General features: G+C 36.5%; 2 protein-coding genes across 2 annotated transcripts; one reads left to right on the forward strand and one right to left on the reverse strand.

The window, feature by feature from the left end:
- The first annotated feature begins 7,471 nt into the window (after positions 1 to 7,471).
- On the forward strand, positions 7,472 to 8,410 carry LOC150018370 (olfactory receptor 51H1-like). The gene has a single exon (XM_090267742.1). It carries the CDS (start codon positions 7,472 to 7,474, stop codon positions 8,408 to 8,410), a length of 939 nt encoding a protein of 312 aa, XP_090123868.1.
- Positions 8,411 to 15,795: 7,385 nt separating this feature from the next.
- On the reverse strand, positions 15,796 to 16,752 carry LOC150018371 (olfactory receptor 51H1-like). The gene has a single exon (XM_090267299.1). It carries the CDS (start codon positions 16,750 to 16,752, stop codon positions 15,796 to 15,798), a length of 957 nt encoding a protein of 318 aa, XP_090123425.1.
- Positions 16,753 to 17,114: the final 362 nt, after the last annotated feature.

Consider the following 17,114-nt stretch of genomic DNA (forward strand, 5'->3'; position numbering starts at 1 on the left):
ACAATAACTACAATAATAATTATGTGATGTGATAAAGGCATTAATTAACATTCTAACTTTAATCATATGTCAATAGATACTTGTATGAAATTAACACATTGTATGCCTTAAACTAAACAATGTATATGTCAATTATATCTCAATAGGAAAGGGAAAAAAAAGATCCCCCTTGACTTCCAGCCAAGATGGCGGCCTAGACAGACATTCTGCATCTCCCTCCACAACTAAGAAGAAATCAACTACCTCAAAACTGGAGACAACCAGATGTTCCAGAAAATTGAACTGCATGGAAGTCCAACAAACAAATATATAAAGAAGAAATACTCATCTAGACAGGAAGGAAGGATGGAGCAGGGGCAGAAAGGACGCGGTGTGGTGGCGGCAGCAGTCACACATTTTAAAAAGTCAGGAGGGACTCCTGGGGAGCACTGCCAGCACCAGACCAGACCACGTAGCTCACGGTCCCCAGAGCCAGGGAAAATCAAGCTTCATTGCTTCAGATTGTGCAAACCAGTAGGGGTTGGGGCAGAAGCAGAAACTGCTGGTCTCACAGCAGAATCCACTTGTTTAAAGGGCTCCCACAGTTCTAGAATGTCCACAGACCCACCCACTCTGGGAATGACAGCCAGGGCAACTCTAGAAAGGCACCAGTCCCATACGGAAGTGAGAGAAGTTCCTGGAAAAGGGGTGAGTGCTGAGCAAACAACATTGTTCCCTCTTAGACCTGTCCGCCACATAGAGCACCACAACGTGGTAAAACAGGTTGCCCTCTACTGATGGGAAAACCTAAGGCTCTTCCCCTTACAACATAACAGAAGCGACAGCTCTACCTAAGACACAGAGGCAAACACAGGAGCCTGTTAAGATGAGGAGACAGAGAAGTATGGCCCAAAAGGGGGAACGGATCAAGGTTCCAGTGGGAGAACTAAGCGACGAGGAGATAGCCAACCTAACAGATGCAGAGCTCAAAACACTGGTGATAAAGATGCTCACAGGCTTGAGAGATATGCTTAAGTATGGCAAACGTATAAGGGAAGAAGTGAAGGCTATGCTAAATGAAATGAAGAAAAATCCACACAAAACCAATGGTGAAAGGAAGGAAACTGGGGTTCAAATCAATGATTTGGAACATAAAGAAGAAAAAAACAGTCAACCAGTACAGAATGAGGAAACAAAAATTGAAAAAAGTGAGGAGAGGCTTAGGAACCTCTGGGACAACTTTAAACATGCCAACATCCAAACCATAGACGTGCCAGAAGGACAAGAGGAAGAGCAAGAAATTGAAAACTTATGTGAGAAAATAATGAAGGAAAACTTCCCAAATTTTGTGAAGGAAATAGACATACAAGTCCAAGAATCACAGAGAGTCCCAAACAAGCTAGACCCAAAGAGGACCACACCAAGACACATCATAATTAAAATGCTAAAAGGTTAAAGATAAAGAGAGAATCTTAAAAGTAGCAAGAGAAAAGCAGAGAGTTACCTACAAGGGGTTGCCTATGACTATCAACTGACTTCTCCAAAGAAACTTTGCAGGCAAGAAGAGACTGGCAAGAAGTATTCAATGTGATGAAAAGCAAGAACTTACAACCAAGATTACTCTATCCAGCAAAGCTATCATTTAGAATGGAAGGGCAGATAAAGTGCCTCCCAGATAAGGTAAAGCTAAAGGAGCTCATCATCACCAAGCTATTATTATATGAAATGTCAAAGGGACTTACTTAAGAAAAAGAAGATCAAAATTATGAACATTAAAATGACAACAAACTCACAAATATCAACAACTGAATCTAAAAAATAAGAACAAAATCCAACTGAGCAAAGCAGAACAGGAACAGAATCATAGGTATGGATGGGGATCATTTGGAGGGTTATCAGCTGGAATGGGGAAAGGGGAAATATGGGGAAATGGTGCAGGGATTAAGGAGCATAATTGGTTGGTACAAAATAGAAAGGGGGAAGTTAAGAATAACATAGGAAAGGGTGAAGCCAAAGAACATATATGATGACCCATAGACATGAACTAAGAGGGTGTGGGATTACTGGAGGGAAGGCAGGTACTGGGCAGAGGAGAGCAAAGGGGAAAAAAATTGAAACTACTGTAACAACATAATCAATAAAATATACTTAAAAAAAATCTCCTTATAGTGGTTGGAGATCAGCCATGGGGCCTGTCTCCACTTTCAGGAAACCATGAGTATGCTTTTTTTTACTAGAAATTTTGTACAAATGGAATTGTACAATAAATTGTCTGTGTCTGGTTTCTCTCATTTAACATAATATTTTGAATTTTATCCATGTTGTTGAATACATTCATAGTCTATTCTTTTTCTTTGCTAAGTAGTATTCCCTTATATAAATAAAACATTTATTTATTTATTCACTATTTGATATACATTGGGTTGTTTACAACATTTGACTATTATAAATACTGCCGTAAATGTTAGCATATAGTTTTTGTATGAACGTGTTTGGACAGGTATCTGGGATAGAAATTCCTGGGTAGGAAGATAGGTATTTGTCACTTTTGAGGAAAATATCAAACTGTTTACCAATGTGGCAGAATCATTTTACACTCACATCAGCAATATATAAGAATTTTAATTTCTCCACATTTTTGACAACATATGGTATTGGCAGACATAGTTGTAAATTCTTATTTTAAAATATGCAGAAACAAATTACAAAGCACCAGTTCATAATGTTTATAGTATAGGTGGTCTCTTATAAGTTGTAATACACATTGGGAAAGAAATGGGTTTAGAAATCAAAAATAAATAGACTCCTGCCATAATTCTTTATAGTGCCTGAAAAAAAAAAGAGTATCATCATAAAAATAATTTATATCTGGCTTTTTTTCTCTGCTGTTATAATATGACTATGCCTACAAAGGAAAATAAATGAGTCCAAAAGGGGCATGAAGAAGTGATGGAAAAAGTCTGTAAACAATTTAAAGACCAAACAGATAGAGGCACACACTGATGGAATAACCAGCTTTTCTGTAATTTTAAGGATTATCTCATTTATGAAAATTATCATTACAAAAATATTAAAACAAATACAAATAATTATATTAAATAGATTGAAATAACAAGACAGGAAACCAATCAAGTCCAACAAATTTTAAAATTATGTCTTTTGTGTTACTGATGGAGAGTTCAGGCAATCTTTCTCTCCATCCAAAAGCAACAGTAGACCCCAACTTCATTTCAGGATAAATCACAACACTATGTTATCACTGAGACTGATATTGGCTTTGGAATTAGAAGACCCAGACTGATATTGGTCTGGAATCCTAGGACTTATTTAATAATTTAACACAAGGCAAATATACGCGCGCGCGCGCGCACACACACACACACACACACACACACACACAGTGTGGCTAACAAGATGCAAATAAAATAATTTTTTTTTAAGTTTATATGTGTTCACAGAAGAGAGGAAAGTTTGATAAAAGGTGAAGGAAGGGTTTGGAGTTCTCAGGGAAATCCAGGTGGAAAAGCCCAGGTGGCATCACATAAAACACCTCAAGGGATTTTTCCAGAGAAGTTTGTGAAATTTTCATAGAATCATGATGGCTCCAGGTGCCACCAGAGGTTTGAGAAATCTTTATAAGTGCTCTCTTTGCAAGTCTGAGGGAAAGAAAGAAGCCAAATTAACTCTTCATTGAAGCACAGAGGTTGATACAGGTAATACATTAAACCTAAAATCTATTTACATGCCCTCTGCATAGCAAATTCTATGTAGGATTATTTATGAATATTATTTCATTAAATCCTCATAGAAATTCTAATGAGAGAAATGATGAGGACAATGAGAAGTCTATTGAGTGTCATGGTGGCAGAAAACAAAGAAAAAATGGAAAGTAAAATGTAGATGTTTCTATTAGAAAAAAAAAGACATTCTGTTGGGGAAGATATGCTGCATAAAAAATGAAATAAAGATTGGATGGAAGAGTAACTGAGAATTAAATTGGGAACTAGAGAAAAGAGGTAGACTGAAAATTTAGGGAAATGGAAAAGAAAAAGAAGATGGAAAATAGAAAAAGGAAGAGGGAAAAGGGGTAAGATGGGATAAAACACATTTGGATAAAGAGAGTCAAAAGCAGTTAAAGGGAAGAGAAAAATGAAAATCAGCAATCTCCCTAGAACAACAGTGCTTCAGCAGACCCTGGGGCTTATTCAAACATATCAAAGATTTTTCGAGTCTTTCCAAGGAAAGCATCCTGTTAGGATAAGCCAGCTGACGCTTCCCTAATAAAAGCCATCAGAATTGCTAGAGATGAGGAATCAGCAGTGAAGATCTCTCACTTACCATGTAAAGTATTAAAAAGCCTCTTTTTTAAAGTCCAGACAACCACCACAGCATGCTTTGTTTAGATCTGAGCATTGTGATTTATTGGGAAAGAGGCCTGGATTCTGTTTGCAATATACAACACTCTCTTCCAAGGATTCTTCAGAATCTGCAAAATAACTTCTTTGCAATGTTGTCTCCCAAACAGCAAAGGAATAGGAGGTGAGTGAAGAGGGAAGTTCACCAGGGTGGGGTGGGCTCTGGATCCCACCCACACCCCCATGCTGCCCCACCTGAGCTCAGCATTCCCAAAACAGCTCTAAAGATTTTTCTTCCTTCTCATAACAGGTACTTAGGTGAGAACAAAGACACTATATTACCTCTAAAAGACTCCTCATTTAAGGTTTTTATCTGGGCCCTCTTAGAGAAACAGATTTTTTTTCTTGGTTAATAATTTTCAATCCACATGGAGAAGATCAGGTAAGAGTTTGAGTTTTTTCAAGACTTCTGGAAAAAAGAATAACATTCAGTCATCCATATTAATTTATTCATTGTTTTATTCCTTTTTTCAATACATGGAAAAGTTATTATAGTAGTCCCTCTCTATATCATGGTTCACTTATCGTGGCCTCACTGTATCGCGGGATTTTTAAAAATATTATATTTAATTATTTATCACGGATTTTTTGTTATATTGCAGAATTTTGCAGTACTGCATACATATGTGGTTAAAGTTACGTAGTTTTAAGAGTGCAGAATATGTTTAAGAACATAAGTAGTGTTTATAAAAGTGTGGAAAATGTTGATAAGGGTGTGGGGAAGGTTAATAAAGGACTGGAAAAGGTTTATAAGTGTGTGGGAAGGGTTTATAAAGCCTTAAATATATATAAATACTAAAATAAATGTAAGGTTCCTACTTTGCAGATTTTCACCTATCACAGAAGTGTCTAGAACGTAATACCCATGATAAGTGAGGGAATACTGTATATGCTTAGCATATGGTCTATTAGGTGAAGAGCAGATAAATTCTTCTTTCTTTCAGGGAGTTTAACTTCTAATAGAAGAGCTAGATAACTAAACAAATATTTATACAATGTTTAATTAACTGTACTCACTTATAAGAAGAAAAATCCCAGAATGTGAACACAGCAAACTGAAGAGTCTTAAAGGGCAGTGGGCATTGAGAAAAGCTTACTAGGGAAGGACAGATAGGCTTTGATTAGGCAAAAAGGAGCTATACAGAAGGTGGAGAAAGGCATAGGGATGGGGAAGAAATATCTTGTATCAGTAATTATCTTAGTGAGATCTGGCTGGATTGAAGAGATCAAAGCTGAGAGAAATGGTGTGAGTCAGTACTAGAGAGGTAAATAGGAGCTAAATCAAGCCTTTCCTTGATGGTTAAGGATTTGTGGTTCTGTTCTAAGTACAATAGAAACCCTTAAATTAGCTTTTGTTTGTAATGAATAAATGATATTCCAAACTTGAAATGTTTATTCTGACTACAGAATAAAGAATTATTGGAAAAAGGACACTCAGCTAAGTAGCCTGGGAGAAGTAAGCTATACTATTTAATGAATACATAAAAGGAAGAAAAGGAATAATTATTTCATATGTTTTGAAGACAAGTTTGAAAGTGATTAAATGTTACTTGATGAAAGAAGAAGTTTCAAGAATGGTCCCAAGATTCTTGTGAGTTAGAAGACCCTCAAAATAAAAATCCTGTGAATGGTCACTCTTATATCTCATGCGTGGTTGTTTGTGGGTCAATAACCTTTATTCTCTGTTACTTGCTGCTTTAAAATGAGGTTATGGAAATTTAAAAATTGTTAAAATGTATAAAGACTAAATATTAATATGAACAATTTTATTCACTAAAATGTCTATATAAAAATATAGGCCATTATAAATACAAGTGAAACATACCTAGTCATGTGGAAGAATATACACACATGTGTGTATGAAAATGTATATATATTTGAGGTCTGTCCAAAAAGTGTCCAGCCATGTAACATGAAAAATAGACATTTACTAAAGAAAATACAAGATACAAGAGACATTGTACATTGTACAATGATGCCTCTGTTCCCTTCAAAGGAAGCACCTTTGGACCCCACACAGTTCTCTCAATTGTCATCAGCTGCCCTGTCATATTTTCCTGAATCTCATCAAGGGTTTGAAATATCTTCCCTTTCAAAGATGATTTTAGTTTTGGGAAAAGCTAGAAGTCACTGGGTGCCAAATCTGGGCTGCAGTGGGGCTATGTCACCTGGGTGATTTGATGTTTGGCCAAAAACCTCTGCACAAGACATGATGCATTAGCAGGCATGTTGTTGTGATGAAGCTGCCAATCACCAATTGCCCATAGCTCCAGCCTTCTGAGTCATCCTAATAGTTTCTGTGCAGGAATGTTCAAGCTTAATGCAAAATGTGATGCAAATTTGTTGCTCTACTTGCTCAATCATCTTGAATGCAACAGCCACACAGTACACATGCTCACTCAATGGCACCTACAAGTTCCCATTGACTAGTACAATGAAGCCATCATTGTTCACACACGAGCATTCCAGTTCACTCTCCTTGGCTGCCAGGTTACATCAATGTGGTGCAAACCATTTTTGTTATGTTAGCAATGGCTGGACTTCTTCTAGACAGACCTCGGCACACATGCACACAGTCACACACACAGATTGATTCATGTGGACATGGGTTTGTGAAGGTGGTGGAATGTGTGTAGCTGTATGCATGGTAATGTAAATTTAGTGGGTTTTCATTTGATAATTTAGCTGCCTTTTCTATGCTATTAAGTTCTTTAGTGTTGCTGCTTCTTTTCTACCAAGTCTTAAGCTTTAAAAAAAAAAAAGAGAGAGAGAGAGAGATATCCAAATGTTTTACTGACTAAACACTAGGGATTTAGTCTTTCCTTAATTTTTCAGATGAACAAATTAAATTCAAGGGAAAGGAGGTCATCCCATGCTATTATCTAGGAAACAAAAAGACAGTGATACAAAAACTTCTTAGGTACTGTTTTTTTTTTTTAAACTTAATTCTCCCCTCTGCTGTTCCACTGGTATATTCAAAAAGCCATTTATCTGTCTTATATGAAAATATATTTTCAATTTAGGAGCTGGGAGCTAAGTGGGAGAATACAGCCTCATCTGGTGATAAGAATACCACGATGAACTTGAATGCATCGCTTGTCAACCGCCATAGTTTCATTTTGACAGGGATGCCAGATAAAAATCCATGGATGGCCTTTCTCCTGGGATTTCTCTACACACTAACTCTCCTGGGAAATGGTACCATCCTATCTGTCATCCAAGTAGATCAGAGTCTCCATGAGCCTATGTACTATTTCCTTTCCATCTTGGCTCTGACTGATGTTGGTCTCTCCATGTCCACCTTGCCTTCCATGCTCAGCATCTTCTGGTTTAATGCCCCCGAGATTCCCTTTGATGCATGCATCACACAGATGTTCTTCATCCATGGATTTGGAGTGGTAGAATCAGGAGTATTAGTGTCCATGGCCTTCGACAGATTTGTGGCCATCCGCAACCCATTGCACTATGTTTCCATTCTCACCCATGGCATCATTGGCAAAATTGGAATAGCTGTCCTCATCTGGGCAGTCTGTGTGGTCTTCCCTGTGCCCTTCCTTATAAAGCGACTACCCTTTTGCCATTCCAATGTCCTGTCTCATTCATACTGTCTCCACCAAGATGCAATGCGGCTAGCCTGTGCCAGCACCCAAATCAAAAGCCTGTATGGCCTCATCATAGTCATCTTCACATTGGGGCTGGATGCCCTCATCATTCTCTTTTCTTACATGCTCATCCTGAAGACTGTGCTGGGCATTGCTTCCAAAGCTGAAAGGCTCAAAGCCCTCAATACCTGCCTCTCTCACATCTGTGCTGTGCTCCTTTTCTATGTTCCCCTCATTGGAGTCACCATGATCCATAGATTTGGGAAGCATTTATCACCAGTAGTGCACATGCTCATGGCCAATATCTATCTGTTACTCCCCCCTGTACTAAACCCCATTGTATACAGTGTGAAGACCAAGCAGATACGAAGGCAGATCATCTACATGTTCCAGAGGAGAAAGAACAGGACCTAGGGGAATGAAATCAAGTGTAAGTTGCAGAATAGTAGCATTTGAAGCAGTTATAATGCAGTCAAATTATACACATCTGGTAAAATGCAAGGGTGGGCCAGACTTGTTGGTAAGGATACAACACAGATCATTCTTGGTCTATGTACACTCCGTTTGGAGACATATATATTTTGATATCTGGAGTTACATACAAAATCTAATTTAATTAACGTAATAATTTTTCTTCTTTGAAACTGGAGATGAGTGTAAATTATCACCTGTTTATCCAGATAATGCTCATGAGTGTTTATCATATAATGTTAAGTAATGTTTTTAATTGTCAATTAAATAATAATTACATTAATAAGGATTATAAAAGTCCTATATTGCTGCTGAAGGGCTGTGTTTCTGAGATAGCATTTTTCCCCTTAAAATACAGCAAAGAAAACTTAAAGAATTAAATAGCATTTATTTTTATGTTTCAATGGTTATTGGGTAAAGAGTGCATATGATAAAATTGAAACAGTAATATCTGTGGTTACTTAATTTATACCTATTTTTAAAGAGATATTACTTCTTTATAGATTTATAATAGTTCTATTTTTCAGCCACATACTTAATAGAATAATAGGTGTTCTGACTTTACTCTTTTGACTGAGCGTGAGTGACATCTATGTTGCTGTGTGCTAAAGAATCCAGCAAAACTTTACCAGTTAAAATTACTCCTGGGCATTGTATAAGGGCAAATGAAAACTTTCAGCACTGTTTAAGAAAGCAGTGCACCCAAGTGTGGTGATGAGCATGTCAAATGCAATGTGCCTTTGCATTGATACTAATACCTGCTTTATGTATTTTGTTAATCATTACACAATCAACTTGCCAGGGGGATTTTTACTCATTCAATAAATACACATTTAACACTAATGAAATTTCAGTCATCATACTAGACCCTGGAGATACAGAGAAAAATCCACCAATTTTTTTCTCAATTCCTAGCATTTTATCTGAAAAGAAATACATATATAATTATAAGTTACATAGGTATTACATGACAATATCACATTCATTTAATTTGTTAATAATAACTAATAATGCTAGTTGCCTTTATATATTATCTCAATGAATTCTGCCAACAATCTTTGAGAATAGAGATTATCAATATTTTATGCATGAGGGAAATGAGATTTAGAGCAGTTAAGTAACTTGTTCTAAGTCATACAGTTTCTAAGTGGCAGAACTAGATTCTGATTTATATGTTGATTCTAAAGCTTGTGAATTAAGACTGAACCCATTTTTCAAGTTCTCTGAGGCTTGCAAGCAAATTCCAGGGAGAGAGAAGGAACCAGTGATCCTATGATACAGATGCATGAATGATAAGCTGATAACAAATATTGTTAAATCTTTAAGTAAGAGGTTCAGTTTACCAGGTTGAAACTGGACAGAAAGGCAGATTAAGGCTAAAATTGCTGAGGGTGTGTCATATATAGCCTTTATTATGTTAAGCAACTTTCCTTTTATACCTATATTATTGGGTGTTTTAATAAGTGGATGTTGTATCTTATCAATTATGTTATTGCATCTATTTATAATATATGATTTTTACATTTTTTGTTAATATGGTGTATTATTGAATACATTGATCAATTTGCATATGTTGAACCTTCCTTGTGCCCCTTGGAATGTACCCCACTTGATTGTGTCGTATCATTTTTTAATGTATTGTTCTATTAAATTTGCTAGTATTTTGTTTATTATTTTTGCATCAGTATTCATCAGAGATATTGCTATGTAGTTTTCCTTTTTCATGTTAGCCTTGCCAGGTTTTGGAATCAGGGTTATGTTGGCCTCATTAAGTGTCTTAGGAATTATTGCTTCTTCAATTTTTTCAAAGACTTTGAGAATATATTTCAAGTCTCCTTTGAATGCTTGGTAGAATTCACTAGGGAAGTCATCTGGTCCTGGACTTTTATTTTTTGAGAGAGTTTTTGTTTTATTTTTTTAATTCTTTTTTTTAAAAGACAAAACAAAACAAAAAGTCCCCAGGGATAGGGGACCAGGGAAGGAGGGAGGGGGAGAAGTGTGCCCTCTGCCCCACAACCCCTCCCCACTACCTCTTTCCCCCTTATATTTTTATAATCTATACACAAGGCCCATGGAGAGGTAAGGGACAAGGGAAATACACTCAGTGGGGTGGGGGTAGGGGTTAGGCTTCTTGTTCCCTTGGGACCCAGGCCCTTCTGCCTGTCCAGAAGACCCTTCTCAAGAAAGTGGCCCTGTCCGCTCCCAAGGCTACAGCATCCAAAGGTTTTTGTTGATTGTTCCAGTGTCCTCACTGCTGATCAGTCTATTTAGATTTTCCAATTCTTCATGATTCAGTCTAGAAAGGTTATATGTTCTAAAAATCTATCCATTTCTTCTAAGTTATTGAATTTGGTAGCATATAATCTTTCACAGTATTATAGTATGATCTTTTGTATTTCTGTGATGGTTGTGGTAACTTCTCCCCTTTCATTTCTGATTTTGTTTATATGGGCCTTTTATCTTTTTTTTTCTTTTTTTAATAAATGTTATTGTATTATTTCCATTATCATTTAACCTCTTTATATCCCCTTCCCCCTGCAGTCACCACAGTGATGTCCATGTCCATGAGTCTTTCCTTTTTGCTAGATCCCTCCACCCCTGAATCTCTGCCCCCCAAAAGCTGTCATCCTGCTTTCTGTCCAAGAGTTTGTTTCTATTTTGCTTGTTATTTCAGTTTGCTCATTAGATTCACATATAAGTGAAATTATATGTTATTTGTCTTCCTTTGACTGGCTTATTTCACTTAGCAATGTTATCCAGGCCTATTTATGCCATCACAAAAGGTAAAATTTTCTCTTTTATGGCTGAGTAGTATTCCATGTGTAAGTGTCCCATAGTTGTTTTATCCCCCCATGTGCTCATGAACACTGGAGCTGCCTCCATATCTTGGTGATTGTAAATAGCACTGCAATGAACATAGGGGTACTTATATTTTTTCAAATTAGTATTTTGAGTTTCTTTGGAATATTCCCAGAAGTGGGATCACTGGGTCAAAAGGCAGATTCATTTTTAATTTTTTGAGGTATCTCCATACTGCATATGAGTTTGGTCAGGGTTTTGTCAATTTTATTAATCTTTTCAAAGAACCAAACATTTTTGTATTAATTTTTGTATAGTCTTTTTGATCCCTATTTTATTTCAAGTCTGCTCTAATTTTTATATTTTCTTTCTTCTGCTGACTTTGGGTTGCTTTTGTTCTTTTTCTAGTTCTTAAAGATGTAATGTTAACATATTTACTTGGAATTTCTCTTGTTTCTTGAGATAGGCCTGTAATGATATAAACTTCCCTCTTATTACTGCTTTCGTTGCATCCCAGAAGTTTTTATATGTTTGATGTACTGTCATTCTCAGTTGTCTCTATATATCTTTTTATCCCACCTTTTATTTCTTCTTTGACACAGTCATTTTTAGTAGTATGTTGTTTAATCTCCACATATTTGTGGGTTTCTTTACTTCTTTTTAGCAGATGATTTCTAATTTCAAGATATTGTTGTCAGAGAACATGCTTGGTATAATTTCAATTTTCTTATATTTGTTGCGGCTAGTTTTGTGATCCAACAAATGGTCTATTCTTGAGGATGTTCCATGTGCACTGGAGAAAAATGTATAGTCTGATGTTCTGAAATGAAAGTCTCTACACATGCCAACTATGTTTATTTGTCCTAATATTTCTTTATTGATTTTCTGTTTGGATGATATATCTAGATTGGTCAACGGCATTAAGGTCCCCAACATGATTGTGTTATGTACATGGAAAACTCTAAAGACTCCATCACAAAATATTAGAAACAACAAACAAATACAGTCAAGTTGCAGAGTACAAAATCAATGTACAAAAACCCACTGTTTTCTTATATACTAACAATGAAACTTCAGACAAAGAAATAAAAAAATTCTTTTTTGATTGCAACCAAAAGAATAAAATACCTAATAATAAACTTAACAAAGGACGTATATACTAAAAACTACAAAGCATTATTAAAAGAGATTGTAAAAGACCAGAGGGAAAGGGGTGGGAGAGGTGAGGGGTGGAGGGGGTCCAATATTGTGGTGGAAAATGGTTAGACTTTGGGTGGTGGGCACACAGTGCAATATACAGATCTTTATCATAGAAATGTACACTGAAACCTATATGACCCTATTAACCAATGTCAACCCAATAAAGTTAATTAAAAAAGTAAATTTGAAAGATTGATACAGAGTTTACATTTTCAATAGAAATTGCTTGAAAACAATTGGTTTGTGCAGAATGCAAATATCAGCCAAGGCCTCAATGTTGATGCTATCTAAATGGGAAACATTAATCTCAAACAGAACACATTTATCATCAATTTTCCTACAAAGAGAAAATATAAAAATTTTATTTGTATTTAATTTTATCTCAGCCTTAAAAATATTTATTTTTATTAATGTGTTATCATATACATAAGATATTAGTATAGTAGTGTCTGTATACAGTTTTTCAATAAATAAAAATAAAATATAAATATATTAGGAAGTGTCCTTTTATATTTTCTTATACAGATGTATAACAAAAAAATTTTGAACTATCACTCTAGGCTAAAGATAAAAGCCAACCACAACAGAATATATTTCCAGTGTCCACAAACTCGGTTAACAGAGATAATTACCTGAAAGTGCCCTTTAATACCATCATTCTCTCACTCTCTGATGGGACCATAGCATAGCACAATAGAAAATATAAATTCTTTACTGACAATCTACACACATACGCCATACCCTCACTTTGAAACACCTTCTCTAGCTCCTGCAGTCTGACTTTTGTCTCCATTGCTGCATGAAATCTGTTTTCCATGGCTCAGACCTCTTCCTAATTAACAAACCAAATATTTTCCCTTTAATGCTCCTTCAACTTGATTTATATGGATGAATGACAGATATTTACAGTCCCTTGCTTGTTAATCTTAGAGCTAGAGTAATGACATGGTTTCACATTGTGGTTGTACCCACCTACTTGCTATGTGAACTTGCCCAAGTGACATAAGTGCTCTGTGCCTGTGTGTGTGTGTGTGTGTGTGTGTGTTTTATTCTTAAATTGAGAATAGTAACAATAATAATAACTGATATTTATTTAATGCTTATTTACTTCCAGGCCTTGGGTTAAGCCTTACATGAATTAACTCTTTTAATCTCCATAACTATACAAAATAAACAATAGTCAGATTCAGATTTTGTTGATTAGAACAATTAAAGAAATTAGATATCATACCCAGATTACACAGATACTAAGGAGCACAGTCGAAACTTCAATCCAGGAGTGTATGACACCGAAGCCCTTGCTTTCAATATGTTCACTCACATAGTTAATTCTTGGATTAATGAGACCTTGTCTACACCAGTTATTGTGGTTATTATTTAGTAGGTGGCATTGCTACTGCTGCCTGCACTGCTGTTGCTGTGGCCATCATCCTGTTTGTCTTTAAAGAAGAAAAGTGAAGGAGACAGAAAGAGCCATAGGAAAACCGACTAACTATTGCACCAGTACTCTAATTTTGAGGTTAGTCTTCCTGTGCTACAGGCACCAAAGACAATGGCTAAGAAGAGCATTTCTATTTGTCTCTAAAATGTAGAGTATGATTTAGAAAAATTTGGCATAAATTCCAAGCACCACATATGGGTGAAAACACCCAAGACCTGAAAGTCCTCACAGAGACTTGTTTATCTCCTGAGGATATTGGTCACTTTGCACTGCTTCTAAGGACCTTCCCCCATGTTCAAAGAGCAGCTGAGACCTAGCTGTGAGTTGTGTGCCCCACTCCAGACTCAGGCCTGTGGTTGTGTTGGCAAACTCTAAACAAGGTGCCTCCAAAAGTGGTAGAGCTCAACTCTCCCTACAAAATCCAGAATATTTAAATGTTTTTTTATGCTTTGTAATTTTGTTAAATGTCTGCATTGTGCTCATGTTTCTTATAGAATTACAAAATAATAAAGATTATTTTTATGAAACTAAGATTAATTCAGTAAGGCCTCTTGAACCTGAAAACAGTATTTAAATGGAAATACCCATTTCTTGTACACATACTCTTACTAAATTAATCTTAACTAAGGTAGGGTCTTCCCTAAAAAACTTCTAAAATAGCTACTGATTTGAATAATAGTTAATTACAATTAACACTCAAGTCACAAAGAATCTTTTGTCTTAAATTATAATAAACAGTAAATACTTTAGAAAAAGTCATTTAGAGCATGTAAAGGGAAACAAATAACTTAGTGTACACATGTGCCTTGTTTCTACTTTCTATATTTAGTTCATCTTCAAATAATATTCATAATGATTTTTAAATCTCTATTATGAGTGTTTTTCCCATTCTGACTATCACATTTTATTTGTCTCCCACAATATAGGTGGTATCAATCATTCATCAGGAAATCTGCCTTCCTGAGTCCAGGCCAAAAAAATATATTGCTTTGTACCTTGATATTTCATCTGAAAAGAGAACACAGCACTCTCCCTTATAGGGATGCTATAATTAATTAACAAATAAGATAACATGTAAAAGACTGGCACTATGTCTTTTAGTTAGTGGCCAGTCCATAAATGCATGTTCTCTTATTCTTACATTTGATATTTTCGAACACTTCTTATCCGTGCACACCACTTCAAAGTTTACAAATAACTGTATTTATATGATTAAATTTAATGCTGTAACAACAATGGAAGCCAGGTGATATTATTTCCACTTTCCAAATTAAAAATTGCAGTAAAGAGAAAGTAAGAGAATACCCAGTGTCACACATAGAAGAGCTAAAACTCACCCTTAATCTTTTATCCCAAATTATGCAACACTGTTGTCCCCTGCTCAATTGTATACATTTATATCCTTAATCTTAAAATTTGGCCATTTTTCTGATTCATGTATAATTTAATAAGGTATTATCCCCAGGTGTTGTCTTATTATTTAATGAGAATAGTTTATCTCTTCCCTATTAAGCAACTAGAAGTCATTTCTAACTCCTGAGCTAGAATGTTAAATTAAATCAATTTAATGAGCTCTAATTTAGAAAGCATAAAACTAATGGCCTATTTCTGTTTGAAGAGTTATTTAAAATGGAATTAATAATATTCCTTGTCTTGAGCTGTTATATGCCAACTCATAAATGCAGGGCTAAAGGGCAGGATGTAACTCCTCCTTTACCGGGCAAAAGACAGCTTGGCACAGGAATAGGAAAGTATGTTGTGAGAGCAGCAACTTCTTCTTCTGCCCAATTCAAATCACACAAAAATGTGAAAAAGTTACAAGCTTTTATTTGTCATAGTCATAGCTGAGCTTTTACAGAACAGATTCTTCCTCTCAAACTGGTGGACCTTACCTCTCTGAAGTAATCTTGGTTTGAACAAATATCTGGATAATCTTCCTTCGTATCTCCTTGGTCTTCACCGTATAGACTATGGGGTTCAGCACAGGGGGCACAAGAAGGTAGGCATTAGCCATAAGGGCATGAGTCAGTGGTGAAAGGTGCTTTCCAAAACGATGAATGACAGACACCCCGATGAGTGGCACATAGAAGATAAGTACAGCACAGATGTGTGAAACACAGGTGTTGAGGGCCTTCAGCCGGGCCTCCCCTGAGGCAATGGCCATTACTGTTCGGAGTATGAACACATAGGAGAGGAGGATGCAGAGGGAGTCAGAGCCCTTGGTGAAGATGACAGCGATGAGGCCATAGAGACTGTTGACACGTGTGCTGGCACAGGCAAGGCGCATGACATCTTGGTGGAGGCAGAAGGAGTGGGACAGGATGTTGGAGCGGTAGAAGGGGAGTCGCTTGATGAGAAAAGGCACAGGGAAGACCACACAGACTGCCCTCGTTAGGATGACCACCCCTGTTTTGCAGAGCACGCCATTGGTTAGGATGGTGCTATACCTGAGGGGAGTCCAGATTGCCACAACCCGATCAAAGGCCATGGCCACCAGCACACCAGACTCAATGGCTGAGAAGGTGTGGATGAAATACATCTGAACAAGACAGGCATCAAAGGCAATGGACTTGAAGTTAAACCAAAATATGCCTAGCATAGAGGGCAAAGTACAGAGGGCAAGTCCCATGTCTGCCAATGCCAGCATACACAGAAAGTAGTACATGGGGATATGTAGTGACAATTCAGACTTGATAGTAGAGATGATGATACTATTGCCAAAGAGGGCAATGACATATATAGCACCCAGAGGGAATGCCATCCAGTAGTACTTTTGTTCAAGCCCTGGAATCCCAGTTAAAACAAAGTAAAGGTGTTGGAAGTCGGAGTGGTTATTATTTGCCATGAGGCTTATGTGACATAGGCATGAAGGGGAAGCTTGATCTTGATGGGTGGCTTCCTGAAAATACAGTCATAGGGATTAACAAGATATTAGAATCTGATTTCCCTGGGAGTAGAAACTTTTTATTTTTCACAGGCATGAGGGATAGTGTAAGAGAAGACTAAGTCCCTGAAATTACTAGTCCAAAGTGTTTCCTGTTGAAAAAGCCTCTACTGGCCAAGGGAAAAGAACTCACCCAAGTACAAATAAGTTATATTCAGTTTAAAGCACACACTGTAGTGTCAATGCATTAGGTAAAAAAGGTCTCTCTTGACCTTTCCTTCCTTTCTCTAATCAATAGCTTTAAATGTTGAATCAGAGGCAGA

This window comes from Furipterus horrens, unplaced genomic scaffold (genome assembly GCF_987537825.1).
Source record: "Furipterus horrens unplaced genomic scaffold, mFurHor1.1.pri manual_scaffold_2, whole genome shotgun sequence".
Lineage (NCBI taxonomy): Eukaryota > Metazoa > Chordata > Mammalia > Chiroptera > Furipteridae > Furipterus > Furipterus horrens.